General features: G+C 57.9%; 2 protein-coding genes across 2 annotated transcripts; one reads left to right on the forward strand and one right to left on the reverse strand.

Annotated features, from left to right (window-relative positions):
- The first annotated feature begins 1,752 nt into the window (after window positions 1-1,752).
- On the forward strand, window positions 1,753-2,658 carry LRRC3 (leucine rich repeat containing 3). The gene has a single exon (XM_009478700.2). It carries the CDS (start codon window positions 1,753-1,755, stop codon window positions 2,656-2,658), a length of 906 nt encoding a protein of 301 aa, XP_009476975.2.
- Window positions 2,659-4,833: 2,175 nt separating this feature from the next.
- On the reverse strand, window positions 4,834-18,325 carry TSPEAR (thrombospondin type laminin G domain and EAR repeats). The gene is made up of 12 exons (XM_075716931.1): window positions 18,232-18,325; window positions 15,229-15,449; window positions 14,904-15,142; window positions 14,678-14,768; window positions 13,932-14,088; window positions 13,376-13,507; window positions 11,572-11,804; window positions 8,494-8,680; window positions 6,245-6,474; window positions 5,777-5,964; window positions 5,322-5,423; window positions 4,834-5,016 (listed from the first exon to the last, which is right to left on the reverse strand). Exons 1-12 carry the CDS (start codon window positions 18,323-18,325, stop codon window positions 4,863-4,865), a joined length of 2,028 nt encoding a protein of 675 aa, XP_075573046.1. The 3' UTR covers window positions 4,834-4,862.
- Between the last annotated feature and the right edge of the window lie 276 nt (window positions 18,326-18,601).

Genomic DNA, 18,601 nt, shown 5'->3' on the forward strand with positions numbered 1-18,601 from the left:
GCACAAAAGGGCTCCACACGACCACTCGCCACAGCACCCGTGGCTGTGCTGCCTGGGTGTCCCCACCGCCCTGGTTAGCGGTATCCTTGCCTGGACACCCCCCCCCCGCCCCCCGCGCTGCCACAGGGCACCCCCCGATCCCCCCCGATCCCTCCCCTCCGCCGCACCGCCCCGGCCCCCCCCCACCCCCGCACCGCCCCTGCACCGCCCGGTGCCGCCGGGGCGGGGACCGCGGTCCCGGAGTCCCCGGCGGGAGCAGCCGCAGCAACAGGTGGGGACGGCGCTTCGCCCGCTGCTGGGGCCGCGGCGGAGCCCGATTGCGGCCGAGCCGCCACGCACCGCAGCCGGAGCCAGAGCCGGAGCCGAACCGAAGCGGAGCCGCCCCCGGCCGAGCCGGTAAGGGACCCCCGGGACTCCATGGCGGCGGGGGCGGCGGGGGTCGGTTCTGCTGCGTGGAGCCCGGTGGGGCCCCGGTCCCCCGAGTCCCTCGCCCCCGGCCAGGGCATGAGCGCGGGTCGGGGCTGGGCATCTCCCCCGCACGCGCCGGGGTCCGGCTGGGGTGGCAGGACGGGGCGGCTGCCACCCCTCAGAGCCCTTCCAGGGGTGGCAGCAGGGTCAGGCAAGTGGTGGGAACCAGCATCGCAAAGTGCATCCTTGCTTCCCCGGAGAGACTGGGCTCGCAGACCCCAGTAGCATTTGTAGGGCCAGAGGGATTCCCAGGCAGTGTGACTTAATCTCCCCTGGAAGAGTCCACTGCATAGTCCCACACCCCTGGGCAGGTCCACAGGCAGGTCCACTGGCAGCATCCCTCAGGTATGAGCATGCCCCGCCTGGTACTCTGAGGATGCTCATACTGGTGCTTAAAGGATGCTGTTACCAGGGGGATGCCATTATCAGAAGGATGCTGGTACCAGACTCGGTGCCCAGCTGGTCTCCTAATGAGAGCACCATGGACAATTTCATTCCTGGGTGAAAGGCTCCCTGGGCCTGCCAGGGTCCCACCCCCAACTTTCCCCTCCATGGGGATCTCTTCCCCCAGGCTGACCAAGGCAGCAGGAGAGGTGTGAGTAGCACCTGAGGGCAGAGGAAAGGCGGCCCACCTGCTTCACCTCCTGCCTCATCCCCAGCAGGGCTGGGGTGGCCCTTGGGGTTCCCAGATCATTCCCTTTACTGTGATAGCCACCGGCTCCTTTCTTAATCTCCAGCTCCCAGAGTCAGGCTGTTAAACCACACTCTTTGTTTACTTTAAAAAACAAAGTCACCTCCAAACCCCTGCTTTGGCAAAACCCTTGGAAATGTGACTTGGACCAGATGGGGAAAGCAGAAGAACTCCACATGTTACCTAAAAACCCAGTGGTGATTAAACCAGTGCGATGATCTGGGGAGTCTGACTCATCTTTTTTTTTTTAACACTCAGGATTGGTGAGATTTGCTGCTGTTCTCCAGCAGCAAATCACCATGTCCCACCTGGAAACTGGCAGCAGGCTGGGGCAGAGGCTCCCAGGCTGTACCTATCTTGACACCCCCATCCTGCAGCACCCTTTGCTTGCCAGGGTGGTCTGTGCAGAGATTGGGGGGGGGGTGAGGGTGGGGTGGGTTTTTAATCTCTGCAGCTCTATGTCTGGGTATAATTAATCTTAAAATGAATTAAGCTGTCCTGGAAAACATGGTAACTAGTTTTCTGGGGTCCTGAGTCCAGCCTCTCAATGCTTTGCCAGGGCACATCACATATAAGCAGTGTTCCAGGAAATAATGCCGTGTCATATCCCCTCCACCCACTGTTTTCCTCCAGCAATGGGAGAAGCTTTGCAAGAGCGTAGAGGAAGCATCCTGCTGCCCAGGAGCTACTGCAGCCACCAGGGAATCACCAGCAGCCATGCCAAGCTGGCCAGGTGCAATCTGACCCTCACGACCACACCGGCAGCCAGCTTCGCTCAGGCTTTCTTTTGCCTCCTGCTGTGTGTCCCCTGGGGCAGCTCCTGCCCCCGGAGCTGCCAGTGCACAGAGCAGGCAGGGGCGAAGGCTGTCCTCTGCAGCTCCCAGCACTTGGAGGAGATCCCCAAGGACATCCCCAAAGATGCAGTGTTCCTCAAGCTGGATGCCAACAGCATCACCAAGATCCCCAGCAATGCCTTCAGGCACCTCTCCCACCTGGAGGAACTCGATCTCTCCAGGAATGCCATTGAGAAGATCGACAGGGCAGCTTTCAAAGGGGTGGCTGCTGGGCTGCGTACCCTTGACCTCTCCAGCAACCGCATCCGCAGCATCCCCAAGGAGGCCTTGCTGGCACTCAATGCCAAGCTCCGGCTGGCCAACAATCCCTGGCACTGTGAGTGTGCCTTGCAGGAGGTGTTATGGGAGGCGCGGCTGGACCCTGACTCCGTCCAGGACATCACCTGCCACACAGCCCCACGCGAGGAGTATGTGGGCAAGCCACTGCTCCAGGTCCTGGATGCTGGTGTCAACTTCTGCAGCGTGCGTCAGAGGACCATGGATGTGGCCATGTTCATCACCATGTTCGGCTGGTTTGCCATGGTCATTGTCTACGTGATCTGCTATGTCCGGCACAATCAAGAGGACACCTGCAAGCATGTGGAGTACCTGAAGTCACTGCCGAGCACCCAGGGCCATGCAGAGACCACCAGCACTGCCCTGTAGCACAGGATTGGGGTGCCCTGTTCCCAGCTTCTTTGCAGGGAGCCAGTGGCAACCTGGTGGGCTTCAAAGCTTCTCTATGGGATTTTCCAGTGCTTGCTCCAGTCCTGCAAATGAGTGCCACTGACTTCTCTCTCCCCAGTGATGTTGGACTGACTATGAGCAAACAACATGGGGGAGGGATACCGGGGACACCCCACGCAGACCTGTCTATGGAGGCCAGGTTCCTGAGGAGGACCCCCCTGCCATGCAGACCCCTTCTCCCCTGCCAGAGCTGGGGTCACAGGGAAAGCAGCCCCAGCTCACAGTCCACATGGTTTGGAGAGAACAAGCCCCTGTGGGGGAAACAGATGAGGGTGGGGGCTCTTGTGGGGCCAGGAGGTCCCTGGAGCCTGGGGTGCAGAGGGATGGGTCGCTCTGTGCAGCAGGGTCACCTCATCCTGGCTCCAGTGAGGGACAAGCCCTGCAGAGAGGACATCGGCCCAGTCCCCACATGGCATCTCAGCAGCCTCTGCCTACCACCAGCAACCCATGGGTGATCTCCCAAACCTTTGACTTCTCAATAAAGCCCCATGCATAGGAAAAGCACTCAGGATTTGTGCTGCACTGGGAGCTGGGCATCCAGGGAGGGCAGTGGTGCTCAAGGGGGTTGTGCTTGTCCTAATTCCATCTCTCCTAAAGCAGACAAGCCTAAATTCAATGTACCAGCATGACTCCCATTAGGCTGTATCCCCTCCACCCTCACCCTAGACTGCTTCAAGCACGGGCCACCTGGCCAAATGGTGCCTCTGCATCTCATCGGTATGTCTTGCCTTATCTTGCCTTTCCTCAGGGCCAAATTAGAGATGCTGCTCATGGCTCAGCATGATGGAAGCAAATTGAGTTCTGCCTTACATCACAAGCAAGAAATGGTCCTTCCCGGCAGAGCCAGCTGCAGTCACAGCTGGGCCGGGGGATGAAGGAGGTCTGTAGCAGCTGCCTGGGGCCTGGACCCCAGGGCCGCTCAGGCCATGCCCCCCCAGGCCCTTCTCGGGTGTCTGGCACCTCCTCCAGGCTCCCCAGCACCAGGGTGGGTGGCCCAGCCCCAGCGGGAAACTGGGAGCCAGAGAAGGCTGAGCGATGCTCTGGGCCAGTCAGGAGAGGCAGAGGGTCCCAGGCAGGGGGAGGCAGAGAGGCACCCTTGCCCTAGCACCCTGCTGTACTCAGCATAGGTGTGGGCCACCTATGGCCATGGACATGGCCCCATCTTCCTCGGGGGTGGCTTGTTGAGTGGAGGGAAGCCTCTGCCATGGGCAGAGCAGCTTGGGTACCCGCAACTTGCGTGTGGGATGAAGGCTGGGTGCACACAGTTTATTAGAGCTCTGATTAAGCAAAAGAGTCCCCCAGACAAAGGTGAGGAAAAGAAAAGAGGCCACAGTTTCACCTGGAGCAGTTTTGTGTCTTTCCCATGCCCATGGTAGCTGGACTGGTCCCAATGCACAGGAGGTTTGCTTGGGAGTCACTAACCTCATGCAAAGGGGTGCAAGGACGAGCATTGGTCCTTGTACACATCTATGGATTTGTACAATATACACACATCACTCAGCAAGGATGACCAAAACCAGCCACGGCAGAGCAGGAGGGTGGGCAGGCACCCACAGCAGTGGGATGGGGTGGCGAGGCCACTGAAAATGGGCACGAAGTGTGGCATGCAATGTTGAACAAGATGCTCAACATCGCAGCTCCAGGCCCTGGGCAGCCAGAGCCAAGCCTGAAGCCACCTTTTTCCCCAATTTCTCACATGCCATTTCCTCGCCCCTGCCATGCACCCACCCTGGCAGCACACACTCTGCTCAGTCTCTTTCTTCCATGGCTTTCTGCAAGCTCTAGCCACAACCAACTGCTATTGGGGTCCCTCCTGGCCGGAGACTGCCAAACGCCAGGGTCTTGGTGACCCCGGGGAAGCACCTGGGCACCAGGCACCTTAGGTAGGATGTGGCTCTGGAGCATGGCAGGAGAGTTTGCCCAGGAGAAACAGCACCGAAGCAGGGTCGCAACCCCTTTGCCAGCCCCCAGACAAGGCTGCAGGAATACTTGGAGCTCCCATCCTCCTCCCCAGCCAGCTGCAGGGCTGATGCTGCAGTCGTTCCTGGGCTCTGTGGTCCATCTTCACCTTGATGCCCAGCTCGCCCTGATCCTGGCGACAAGCTGAGCGTGTCTCAGCCACCTCAGATGGTTTTCAGCTTGAGCACCTTGGAAAGTGGCTCCTTGGCACTAGAGTAGAGGAGGTAGGAGCCCTCGGCGGTGTGAAATGCCTCCCAGTCTCTACAGCCAACAGTGGGGAGGTGGTGAGCTGCTACGAAGCCTTCATAGCCTTGCCACCTGCACAGGGAGGGCAGTTAGCTCTTGGGGCACAAGCTGGGCACCTGAAAGGGGGCAGGAAAGCCAAGCCATGGGGCTGGCATCTCCCACCTCCCCACTGTGGTTCAGGGTGGGATGTCCCTCACTGGGGCTTCTCATTCTTGCCCAGAAACCTCTCCAGAAACAGGGAGCACTCCTATCTGTCCTCCCTGGGCAGATGCACCAGCATCCACAGAGGTTACACCCATGCTGGGCTCCTGGCAGCATTGCTCCTGCTGGGAATAACCACCCAACCACCCAAGCCTGCCCTCCTCCCACAGCAGTACCTGTAGATAATACTGTTAACGGAGAAGGTGAAGCCATCGAAGGAGTTTGCTACCACCAGAAAAGAGTCATCTCCCACCGAGAAGAACTCCCAGTCCAGGGCACTGGGGATGAAGCAAGCAGAGGGGCAGGTGAGGTGGCCCCTCCATGGACCGCTGAGGAAGGGGCTGCATGTCTGTAGGGCTGAGCCCACCCCACACCAATCTCTGCCACCCTGATGATACACAGAAAACCCTGCTCTTCCCAGTCTGTTCCTGAAAGGAAATCCACCCTTGTTCCCAAATCCAGGGCCTTCTAGCTCCCAGTGGGATTTGGTGCCAAGGACCTGTCACCCATTGCCCTCCACCAGTCTCGGTCCCTGGCAGTGTGCAAGCCTGCATGAACCCTCCAGGAGACCTCCAGGCTGCTCAGGGGAAGGACACGGACTGAGGAGCACCCTGACTCTTTGCACAGGTACCTGTAGGTGAGAAGGTCCTGGAATTTGACAAACATCTGGGCAGTGATGTTCAGCTCATAGATGGAGGAGTTGATGGCATAGAAGTTAGAGGGTGCTGGCATCCCACTGTCATAGCTGTGGCTGTTTGCAACAGCCAGGAAGACTCTGTCGCCGATACGAAAGACCTCCCAGTCAGCAGCACCAAAAGTCTGTGAGGAAGCCACATGAGAAGCTGGATGTGGACAAGCCTTTGCAAGCCAAGGATGCTGCGAGGTGGGGGGGGACCTGCTGGAGGCACAGTGGGGAAGTTACCCACTCCTAAAACCCTCCAAGATAAAAAATAAACCTCTCCCTATGGGAGAATCACTGGGAAACTATCACTACCTTTCCAGACGACTGAAGAGCATCTGTTTCTGTAATTATTCCCTGGCTTGTCTAAACCCAGAGGGGGGACCGAGGAGTAGAGTTTGATCAATGGCCAAGCCTTACCAGGATAGACTGGAAGAGCTGGAAAGAGCCACTGAGCCAGATGTAGATGTGTGAGTAGATCTTAGTGGATGTGCCATTGAACGTATTAGCCACAGCCAGGAAGGAATATGGCCCGATGGTGAAAAATTCCCAGTCATAGGCTCCAGAGGTAGGGATGGTCTGGTTGGTTTCGAACAACCCTGTCCTGGGGTTCCACCTGTATATCACGCTGTCTATATTGTGGTTATTCCCTGGGGGAGACAGACAGACAGACAGACATGCACCATGAGGAAAAGGAATACCTGGTTCGCATAAGAAACAAGACCCAGAAACAGGTTCAGCTGTGCAAATATTTGCCAGCAGGTTGCAAGGCTGTTTGCTAGTGATCGGCCGCTCACCAAGAAGTAGCCAAAGAGACTCTAGAGCCTCCATCCTTACCTAGAGCCTCCATCCCTATCTAGAGCCTCCATCCCCATCGAACGCTCTGACAGTTTGTTCCCAAGTGTGTGGTGGCAGCTTCATGGCAGCCCCTGGCAGAGGAGGGATGGGAGGGTGCTGTCTTCCCACATGACCAGCGCACCAGAGGCACCGTGCCACAGCATCCCAGAGTGGCCAAGCTCTGCCGGCTGTTCCACAGGGCAGCCATGTGTAGTGGGGCCAGTCCCAGCTGAGTCCCTAAGCTACTGGCATCATGGGCTGCCATCACCCTTTGCATGCAAGCTCGCACACCTGGAAGGGGGCCATAGCTGGAATGGGACCACATGTGATGTTTTTCAGTGCTCCTTTGCTAAGTCCCTGTGCTCAGTTCCTGAGCGCTGGAGCTGGCAAGGGACCTCCATGTGCTGATCCCTGCTGATGGCACAAACTCCAGAAAGAGGGAGGGGATGCCACAGCTCACAGCCTGCCCTGTGCTGAGCACTTGGTCTAGGCCCACCAGCACCAAAACACATGTTCCATCCAGCTCCTGGGCTCTACTCAGGCATCTCAACCTCATGTCCATGTGGGACCCAGCTGGCTTTAAAGCTAAAAACTTTTCTGCACCTTCATCCTGGCACATCCCCCCCAGCCAGAGCCGTTCTTCATCTGAACAGTGGGGGAGCACCACCAGCCCCTTTCCACCCCACACTCACTAAGCACTGCTGTACTCAGCTTGGCCCTGCTGGTGTTTCTTGTGGCTGAGCAGCAGCAGGACCACGTGTTAATGGGTTTGTGGGCAATCCTCATTGCAATGGAAGAGACTTGGGCAAAAAGGGCTGCAGGGAGAATAGGGTGTGTGGGAAATGGCCACATGGGTAAGTGGCAGGTCCTCAGGGACTGACGCTCCACCACCCACTAAGGGGAACATTCCCAGTTTGGCTTGGCCATGATGGTCTTAACCCCTGCATAGCTGCCAAAGGGACCTTTCTGTTGCCACTGCCATGGGAGAAGATCTCATCTAAACTGGCTGTGGTGGGGTCTAACAGGTAATGTGGAGTTTCTAGCCCAGCTCACAGGGAGCTGGTGCCCAAGCAACCTGACACCAGCTTTGAGCCTGGTGCCAGAGGAGCTGATGCCCCAGGAGCCAGCCCTGACAGCAGGGAAGGAGCCGACCGGCCTGGTGTCCAAACCTGGTTGGGAGCATCCTGGAGAGTCAGGGCTGTGGTATCGACTCTTTCATCCCCCGTGCTTGAGGGGTGCATGCTCCAACCCTGAACAATCATGGACTGGGAGGGGAACAAGGCTGGATCATGTCTGCAGGGTGCCCAGGGAGGGAGGGACATCAGCAAGCTCTCACTCAACTTGCCTTGGTTTCCTGTGTGCCCACAAGGCCAAGCCTTTGGCTTCTCAAAAGGCTCAGCCCCTGCAAACCCATGCAGCTGCCCTCACCACCCCACCATGTTATACATTGCATTGGGGAAACAAATGAAAAGAAGCAGAGAGATTCAGCAAAGACACCGTCCCCACTCCTGTCTTTGTCCCCCAGTCAGACACCCAGTGGGGACTGTGTCAGCCACTTCCCCAAGTGCTTTTCTCTCCTATAATGAGAGGGTCTGCAAGGGTTCAGGCTTCCTGAGGGACACCATGCTTGGAGCTGCGAGCACTGACTCCCCGGCTTTGCCCTGCACTCCAGCAGAGGATGTGCAGGGAGCAGGGAGCTGTAGTGTTTCCATGACAACAGGAAGATGCTGTTGAGCAGGTTGCCTGCGGTGGGGTGCCGTGGTCCCCGGTGTCACCCCAGGGCCGCCTGCCCCAGCTGAGCTGGGCCGGTAGGGAATATAAGGGCTAGGTACCTTCTCTGTGGTTGACCACTGCGAGGAAAGCCTCTCCCTCAATGACAAATGCCTCCCAGTCCCTAGCGCTGTGCGTCGTGATCCTCTGGTACATGACGAATTTCTCTTTCCTGCGGCTCCACTTGTATATTACAGAGAACTCCTGACCCCTGTCATTCTGCTCAAAATTAGCGACTGCTAGGAAGATCTGAAAAATAACAAGCCACGACATCTTGGTTTTCTCCTCCCAAAGGGGCATGGACAAGCACGAGCAGGGTGAAGATGGGATGGGTGGGGCAGGTGTCCATGGGATGCAGGGCCAGGGACCGAGGTGGCCGCTGTGGGGCAAAACCAAAATGCACCAAAAGGGGGGACAGGGATCCAGTGGCTTGTGGGGGTCTTTGTGTGTGGCAGCAGCAGCACTCACTGCCTGCAGAGCCAGGGCAGGGATGAGACTTGCAGCCACAGCCTTGGAGCTGAGTAGAGGGAGAGCCATGCTGCGGCTGCTTGCACCCCGCCAGTCCTGGGAATAGGGAGCACAGCCATGCTGGCAAAACAGGCCGGGGAGGGAGGGGGATCCAAGCTACCAAACCTCCCCTGTAAGGAAACATTGTTCAGAAGAAAAATCACAGATATGATAACAATAATAACGATGATAAGGATTCCTGGAGACAAAACATTTTCCAGACCAAGAAACGCCCCCTGCGAGCATCGGGGACAAGTATGCAGCAGCAGAGATGGCCTCGTGCAGGGGGGGAAGCATGTCCAAGCTCGCAGCAGCACGTGGTGTGTGGCACACCAGCTCTGACACTCCAGTGTGTTTTGTATGGAGTGGCAGAGGTAATGCCCCAATTTGGGCCACAAAGAAGCACAGGGACACAGCCCACAAGCAGAAAACAGTCAGTGGGTGTGGTCTCCTGCCTCCTGCCCAGCACAGGACCTTGCCAGCATCAGCCCTGGGGCTTCGTCCAGCTGAGGCTCAGCCACCCCCAAGGATGGAGACCTTTCACCCAGCGGTACCCTGTGCTGGGTCCACATGTCCATCCAGGGAAGGTGCATCCCTAAGCGCTGGGCAGCTCCCCCTGTGAGCCTCAGTCCAGTGAGTCCCTTCAGGGCATCTCCAGAAACACAGCTTCAGAGGGAAGAGAAAGGCCTGGATCCAACCCCGCAACTCAGGACCCTGTGGTCCCTTGCTCTCCATTGACAGGAGCCAGCAGGAGACCCTGGCACCGCCCTCTGGGGCTCTTCACCCCACCCCAGCAGAGCATCAGCAGGTCCTGGTGCAGTGAATGAGGCGCTGACACCTACAGAGGTGCATTCCACCTGCAATGTGTGCAAGGAACCTGGGCTAACTGGAGAGATCTGTACTGCTGCTGGTGCAACACCTATCTGGTCATCATCTCCATGCAGAAATGTGCCAAGCACAGGCAGCTGCATGCATGGCACTTGCCTCTGTCCCCAGCCATTCTGGAGCACCAAGGCTAGCCCCAACTAGAAAACCTGCCCCGAGCTATGCAAGAGAGGCCATCCTGCCTAGTAAATCTGAGTAAGATTTTCTCGGTGAAGACCTGAAGGCAAACCCAGAGCACATGAGCCTTGGTGAGCACCAAAATGGGTGCTTTGCTGTGTGGAGTTGGGATCCCCCCAGCCTGGAAGTCTTCTCTGCCCCACAGCTTTGCTGAAAGGGGGTGTTGTGGGTCCAGACTAACACCAGGGAGTCTCAAAGTGGTTCCCATCAGCAGATAAACCCAGCCAAGCATATTCCTGTCTCCTGCCCATGAGGGTGCAGCTGGAGCTTTGCAGAGCAGGCACAGCACTGGGGATGGCAGGCATGTTCCCAGCCCAAAGCCAGCTTTGTAACACAGCTGCATTTTCAGGGCTTGACCAAGTTTTCTGCAGGACCCCAGCATCAGGCAGGTAATGGGGGACATGGCCCATTTGTATCCAAACAGCAGGGCTGTTGGTGCCACCAAGCCTGGAGGCAGGACTTCCGCCCATCCCTCTGTACCCCTGGGCACGTGGCTCACGATGGGGGAGCCCTGCAGCCACCCTGTGCGCGTCTGGTGACAAAGCCAGAACAGGTCATGCTGAAGGCGAAATGATCCCAACTCCCCTGGGAGCAACACACAGAACTGGTTCTCAGCAGGTGTTTGTTTGGCTTGCCCGGGGCTCCTCACAAAGTGATAAGTAGCTCCCCAGGGAGAGGAACCAAGAAGTCCCATGGCAGATTGCCCAGGGGTGTAGAGATGGCTCCAAAGTCCTAGAATGATTTAAGAGCAAGAAGGCTTAAAAATGCAGAAGGTTGGACTCAGTGGGTCTCAGGAACTATGAGCTCTGATGGCTTTCTAAGACCACAGGTAGATTGCTGAGACCAGAGCAGACCTTATGCATGGCAGGATGCCCACCACATTCAGAGCTCAGCAAAGGCTTTGCTCTGTGCTCCCATGTCAGGAGCTGCATGTCCCTGAGAGCAATGCCACAGCCACTGCCTGGGGTGACCCCTGCCTCACTTCACGGTGCCAGATGGGAATGGCAGCAAAATCTGCTTCCCAGGGGGGGTCAGCCTTTGCATCAGGGTGGAGGCTGCACTATGAGCACACCCAGACCAGGCTGGACCACAGGTCTGCACAAAGGACATTTTGACACTGGCACTCACTATATCTGAGGCACGAAAAGGGAGAGCCTGCTAGAAATTAACCCCAGCACAAGGAGGGATCCAGGTCCAACAGCTGGCTTTGGAGGTTGACCTCACAGACAGCCTGGAGATCCTCGGGGAAGAGATCTGAGCACTCCAGACACGCAATTACCTACACTGTGAGCATCAGTTGCTGAAAATGGCCTGGGTGGATGTACCTGCGCCTCAGCAAAAATAGTAAAACACAGAGGGCAGCCCACAAATCAGCCAGCAGTCCCTAGGACAAACACTTACTGTCTGAATATGTGTATCAGCATGACCCCATCAAAGACAGAAGAGAAAAAGATTCACCCCCTAAACCATGCCTGAGACTCAGGGCTTCAGAGGAGAAGCCAGTGTTGGACAATTGCAGTTTAATATACTGAAATATGAAGGCACTGAAATAACCTTCCAGGCACACTTACCTTCTTTCCTATGGTGAAATACTTCCAGGACTGAGCTTGGAAGGTGGGGATGTTCTGGTAGGGCACAAACTTCCCGTCAGTCCACTTATAGATGGCCGATCCTGGCAGGGTGTACCGGTTGGCAGTGGCTGCGAACAGTCCCACCTTTGGGATGGTGAAGACCTCAACTCCCATTGTCTCAGAGTTGGTCACCAGGTTCTGGTACTCCTCCACATAGTCCAGCCTTTGCTTGACTAGGACACCACAAAAAAAGAGGGGTGAGGTTAAAACCAGATGACCTTGCCTGGAGAGGTGCCCCACATCGCATAGCAGAGCTGGCTCAGTGGCGCTTGCTGCTGTTTGGAGATTTATGGGGAGAAAATGAATGTTGTGGTGTTGCTGGTGATGAAGGGCCAAAACCCGAGGGGGTGGTAAAAGGGCTGACTCCATCTTGTTGGGCAGCACATCCAGCCCCATCCACCCCTGCCTGTTCTCTGGTGGAGGGCAGGGCTGCAAAATGCTCTGCTGGGCAGTCTCCTCTAGGAGCGGGAAAAAAATGACACACCATGGATTTTGATTGCTTCTTACAGAGTGGGTTGATACATTTATCCTAAAGACAATGAGGAGGAGAGGAAGAGACCTACAGACAGCAAAATGGCCTGGGCTGCTGAGACCAGCGGGGTTAACCCGTACCCACCTGCAGCAACCCTGCACCAGTTGTTTTCTCTGGCTGGAATCAGCATGAGCTCTGGAAGAAGTTAGAGAAGACTTAGACAGAATTAATGCCAGAAATTAGAACAGAAAGGCTAAGACTGGTCCCAATGGCAGATGGGTGGGCACTGAAAGGGATAAATGGCAGGAGAAGGGCTACAAGAAGGACCAGTGTTGGTGGCATCAAGGCCACAGGCCAGCAAGATCCCAGCACAAGGTCTCCTTGGGAATACAAGGACATGGTGCCAATCCTGATGACTTCCAGAGGTAGGGAAGGATGGGGAGTCCAGCCACTGCCAGACCCTGTGGGGAGCAAATGGCTCATCCAAATACACCACATCGGCACCAGCATAAGAAAAACCCCAGGAGAGGGGGTAAAGACATCTTGGTTGTGGGCATGCCCCATCCTCCATGTCCTCACCAGTGATCCTGGGCAGACTGCCTGGAGCGAGTGGGAGAGTGCCAGTGGGCGAAATCCATTTCATTATTGAATAACATCCATCCCTCCAGGCTCTGGTTGCTTTGCCACCTTGTTGCTCCAATATTGCCCCACTATTTTCTGCACAAAGGCCACCAGAGCTGGGACGACATGGGGACTTGCCTCCATGACCCTCCCATCACACCCTCAGGTATCTCTGGCAGCTGATGAGTCTTTGTGCTCCTTCTTGTCCACCCTGCAAGTGCTTCAGCACCAGGAGCACCTGCAACATTGGGACCCTGCGGCAGGGAGCATCCCAGCATGCCGGGCATGGCTCTCCATGGGGTGAGCAGTCCCACTTGGACAAACTGAGGGCTCATTCCTGACCAGAGAAACCCCAGGAGGGATGGACAACACAGATAACACAGATGGACAACGTAGGCATTGTGTGAGTGATCAGGGAGCTGGCTCACAGAGGTGCTTGAATCCAGAGCTGCGCTGGAAGTGTTGATGTGGGCACTGAGAGCAAAGAGAAGCTCAATCAGGCAGGGGAGAGGCAGGGGGACACAGCAGCCCCCTCATTCTGCTGTTGCCTGACTTGGTTCCCACTCCAAAGTGATGTCAAGGACAAATCTCTGCTCCCCCTCTGCTGCAAGAGCCTCCCTCCATCCCCAAGAGCTCATTGCACACCAGTACCTTCCAGCATGGAAATCCAGGTGCTGCCGTTGCAGAGGTACAGCCCTCGCCGGGAGGCGTTGAACCAGAACTGCATCTTCTCTTGCTTGGTGCAGGGTGGACGGGACCCCAGGGTCACCTTTGTGTCGGTCTCTGGGCACGGAGAAGAGCAAGGCAGGCGACTCTTAGCGCACATGATGGAGGAACAGTGAGGCTCCTCCCTGTGCACACAGGGAGGGTGGGATGTCCTGGTCCCATCCTGATGATGGGCACTGGGGAATGGGGGAAATGACATCCCAGCATCAAGCTGGGAAGCCACCGATTAAGAAAACATTGGGGGCTCACACCTGTGGGGCTACTGGCATGAGCCCAGCGCTGCCAAGGGACCTGGGCAGGGGCACCCTGCTCTCCAGGGGGGGTTTGGACAGGGATCCCACCCCACACACATGTTGAGAAACAGAGGGTGCTGGGGACACCCTCTTCCCCTCTGCTTCTGCTCCATGCCCAGCCACACACAAAGAGCCTTCCTCAACACAGAAGGCAACCAACCGAGCCTGTGCCATGGGGAGTTACTGACCGTAGGGGTATTTTAGCACCTCGTTGCTTGCTGGCTTCATGGGGTGATCCTGGAGGACAGTGGGGACCGAGAGTGTTGCTACTTTGAAGTTCATGGCAGTGCATATCCGAGGGGTGGCATCGGCTCCTGGCAGCAGGACAAGCTGTCTCAGCAAACCCTGGGAAAGCGGGAGCAGCAGAATGGAGAGGAAGTCCAGCAAGACCAAGAAATGGAAACTGTAGGTGATTCATGCCCTGGATTTCCCTCCCGACTCTTGCTCGTTGCTCTCCCTCCCAGGCCGTGGAAGCCTCCACGGGATTCACGCACATTTATCAGATCCTCATTACATGCCCAGCCTGCCAAAATCTCCATCCTGGGCAATTTAACAGCTGATGCAAGGGGAGCATTGGCAAGGGGATCATTAGCTGCAGACAGCTTTCACTGCCTCCGCTTTTCACTACCAGTCAGGATCAGGCACTGCCCTTTTATATCAACAAGACTGTGACATCAACTGTCTTTCTGCCACTGCACTGCTGACAAAGTCCTCTTAAAAACACATTTGTCCCACAAAGTGCCAGTCACCAGCATTGCCCCTTGCATGCCCACAGCCAGACAGGGATCAAGCCCAGCAGTGGGACCCGCAGCCACCTCTGCTGCTCGTGCTGTGGCCCAAGCCCTGCCAGCACAGGGGGCTGAGAGGGGGCTGCAGCTTGCTCCAGGGCCAGCCACGAGTTCCCCCAGGCAGCCCTGCACCATGGAGCACCTACCGTGAACACGCCTTTCCTTCTCCTCCTGTTGCCCAGATAGAAGCTGGCTCTCTTCACTGACAGAGAGGCTGGAAATGGTGTCTCCACCACCCTGCAGATGGGCAGAGAAGAGGCAGGGGACAATTTCATGGCAACTGTTGGTGGCTGGTGGAGGAGCATCTCCCTGCCAGGGAACCAGTGCCTCCATGCAGCCCTCTGAAGCCCCCCACAGCCATCCCCAACCTACACGTCCTTGGGGATGCTGCAGTCCACCGTCAGGGAGAAGGACTGGCCGGAGACAGCCAGGACGAGCGTGTGCCACTGGTTGTCAGAGAGGGAGACGTTGGGGAAGGTGACGCGGGTCTGCCAGCTGCCGGTGCGCTCCTGGCTCCAGAAGAGGAAGTGGAGCTTGCCAGGGGCATAGCGCAGCCCCACCAGCACGCTGGGGCTCTCCTCCGCCATCAGTGTGAAGACGTACTCATTTCTCTGCAGGATGGCAGGGACTCATATCTGTGTGCTGCAAGCTGCAGGGCCAGGCTGTGCCCGCTCCATGCCTGGCTGGTGACACTTACCTTGGCGGGGATGTTGAGGACCCTCAGTGTGACAATGATGGAGAACTCCTCGGGGAAGTTGTCGCAGTGGATGAAGAGCCGGGAGGCGGGGAAACCCAGGGCACGGGGCCGCGAGGCAGCGAGCTGGAAGCCGCTCACTCCCTGCACCTGAAACACCCTCATGCCACGGGCCAGCCTGCCAGTGGGGACCACCTCCGAGAGGATGTCCAGCGGGCGCAGGTCTGTGCCAAGAGACAGCAGAGCATGTCACGGCAGCGGCAGCCATCCCACCCTGTCCCACTGTGGGATGGGGTCCCTGCCTCACTGTGGGGTGCTCTGCCACCCAGCTTGCTCAAGACAGCCAGCCCATCTCTGGTGCTGACCAGAGCATTCCATGGCAGCAGAGGGGCCCAGTGTGCCCTGGTAGCCTGCTGTCCCCTGCCTGGGGTATGCGCCAAGCCCCTGCTTCAGGGACACAGGGAAAGTTTGCCCTCCAGGAACCAAGGCTGACATCTCCATCCCCACAGCAGGAACACCAAGTGTGCAGGCTCACCTGCATGAACCATCCCAGATGCAGCTCTGAATCCTGACTCTGAGTCTGGGACCTGCTGGCTGGGCAGCCCCAGGCTGCCACCTGCTTCCTCGGGATCCACTGACATCAGGAACCACAACCAGAGCCAGGAGAGCAGGCAGGGATCTGGCACCCGCAGGCTCACTTGCAGGGCAGTCACCCATCCCCGTCCCCAGGGCGGTGGGGCATGGTGCTCCTCCCTCCAGTCCTGGTCCAGGCTCTCCCAACCCAGCCCTAACTGCACCCACGCACGTACTCCCCTGGCAGGCACCAAAACCACTTGTTAAATAATTATCCCCTCCCCAGAGGAGAAAACAACTTGCCCAGCCCCAGGGCATCACTCAGGTGAAGAATAGCACTGCAAAGCCATCCCCATGTACCAGTGCCAGGGTCGCTGTTGGTCTGACATCTCAGCAAGCCCCATGCTGGCAGCCATGGGAAGGGCTGTACCTGCAGTGGGTGCTTCTCTGACCTTCCTCGCCTTGGCACCCTTGCAGCTTTTATTTTTGAATGCTTCCCTGGCAGGATTGCAGCATCTGTAGCAAAGGGCAGAGGGGCTTGGAGATGATGCCAGAAGGATGAAGGAGACTTGGCTAGACTAAAAAATCCCTGACTCTGTCCCATCCCCACTGAGACCAGGCTTTTAGCTCCTATTTGTACTAATAAATCTTGGCTGCTGGGGCACAGCAGGAGAGCTAGGAGGGAGGGAGCTGTGAGCAAGGCTGGACCAATGTATGTCTGAATCCAAACCAGCTGGAGAGGGGAAGCGTTTCCCCCCAGGCACCCCTGGCCAGCCCAAACCCAGACCAGCACAGCAAGGAGGAATCTGCTCGTGTGGCTCCATCCAGCCCAGAGCAGGGAGGCCGGTGAGGTCCTTCCCACCCCGCCACCTCTGCGTACCCCTGCCCACCTCTCTGTGGGTTTAAGCTGCTGCTAAAGCAAAGCCTTGGTGGGGGAGGTTTAACTGAAATGACTTATTTCAGAAATGCATGACTGGGAATGATCAGTTCCTGTTTTTCTCAGCAAAATGCACAAGCTGAATTCAGGCTTGGATTTGCAGAGGGGTTTAGGAGCCCCTGACTGCCCTGGGGATGGCTGGGTTGAGCCAGAGGACAGCTCAGCTGGGGCCCAGAGGCTGTGCCTGAGGCTGTGGGCCAGGAAGGGACCAAGTCCTAAAACCAAAACCAAATCCCTAAACTCAAAGAGGTGCATCCCAATCTGCCTCCTGCATCAGTCACTGCTAATGATCAGAGTGGAACCAGCGGTTAATGGCTGGGAGAGCAGCCGGGGTATTTCAGCCCAGGTCAGGCAGCGCACGTGCACAGCCACTGCCTGCTCCACGGGGTGGCTGCCCGCAGCTGGGCAGCATCAGGGCTGCGCCAGGAACTGGGGTCAGGCGCCGGCAGAAGGGATGTGGGGGCGGTTAAATGTGCTGATGGTGGGGCCTTGACGCCACCCAGACCTGTCCAGCCAAGGCTGCCTGGGGACAGCAGGGACGTCCCTGGAGAGACCGGAGCACCTGGGGGAGGAGATGGTGGGCAGAAACTCTCCGATCTCTCCCAGCTTTCCTTCTCACCACTGGCTGGGCTGTAATAAAATGTAAATACAGGCACCATCAAACTGAGACAAGCCCTAAGCACGCAGAGCCTGGGCCCAAGCAGCCTCCAAAACTGGGCTGAAGTTTCACTGCCTGTGCAGGGACCACGCAGCACTGGAACAGGCACGCAGAGCCAGGGGACGGGGAACCTTTTTGGCTTGCACTGCTCTTGGCGCTTCCCTGTGGGCAATGCTGTCAGAGCTGTCAGATCCTTGGCTGGGGGTGGTGGGATGGAAACTTTCTGGGAGGTTTTGCTGCCAGGAGGGCGTAGGTTGTCTGGCAGAGCACAGGGAGCCCCAGAGAGTCCGGGGCGGGAGGGACTTTCCGGGAGGACTTCATCGCTCTCCTCTACTTCTCCTTCTAGCCCTTCCCCTCCCCACATGTTAGTCCCCAGGGCCAGCAGACATTGGGACAATGCTTGTGCCGCAGGGATGGGCACACAGCTCTCCCCACAGCACCAAGAAGGGCTGGTTGTTCCCTGGTCCTGTGCCACTCAGGGGGGCTGCAGGTGCAGGGATGACCCCACTACCCACTGCCCCATGGGTGCAGGCAGGGTGCTGGCAGCTGCAGCACCCAAGGCATCACACCGTGCTGTCACTCCAAGACTCGGTCCACTGGCACCCAGACACCGAAACCCTGGGACTGGGCTGCCAGGGAGAAGCTGCCCCACGCAGGGCACCCTGCTGCAGCCATGTGCCCCCTCAAAACAGAGCATGCTTTCTGGGGTCTGCCCTGGCAGCGTGGGCAACGTCCCATCTGTGGGAGCACATGGGTTCCGGTGTGTTTCCCGGCACAGCCAACACCTGTCTTGACGCCTCCCTCCCGGCGCAGCCCACCCGCCGGGCCTTGCTCCTACCTGTGCAGTGCTGCCAGGTCCTGCCCCCCTGGACGAAGCCCCCGCCGGTGGCCCAGTGGAGGAGGATGACCCAGAGCAGTAGCAGAGCCGACATGGGGGGCTGGCCTCAGGGGGTCCATCCACTGGGACCCCCCTGCTGTCCACTCCTCCACGCCTGGGCACACACTGCTCGGCTCGGCCCCCCCAGGGGCTCTCGCATAGTCTGCCGCTGGGACCACCTGGAGCACCGCACCGTGGGTCCGTCCTCCTCGGGGATGAGCCACGCCGGGCTGCTTCTGGGGTGCTAAGCCCCAGCTCTGCTGTCCCCTTGCATGGGCATCGCCCCTGGGGGCCCGGCAGGGGTGGCGGGTGGCAGGCCGGGGGGTGCTCC

This window comes from Pelecanus crispus, chromosome 9 (genome assembly GCF_030463565.1).
Source record: "Pelecanus crispus isolate bPelCri1 chromosome 9, bPelCri1.pri, whole genome shotgun sequence".
NCBI lineage: Eukaryota > Metazoa > Chordata > Aves > Pelecaniformes > Pelecanidae > Pelecanus > Pelecanus crispus.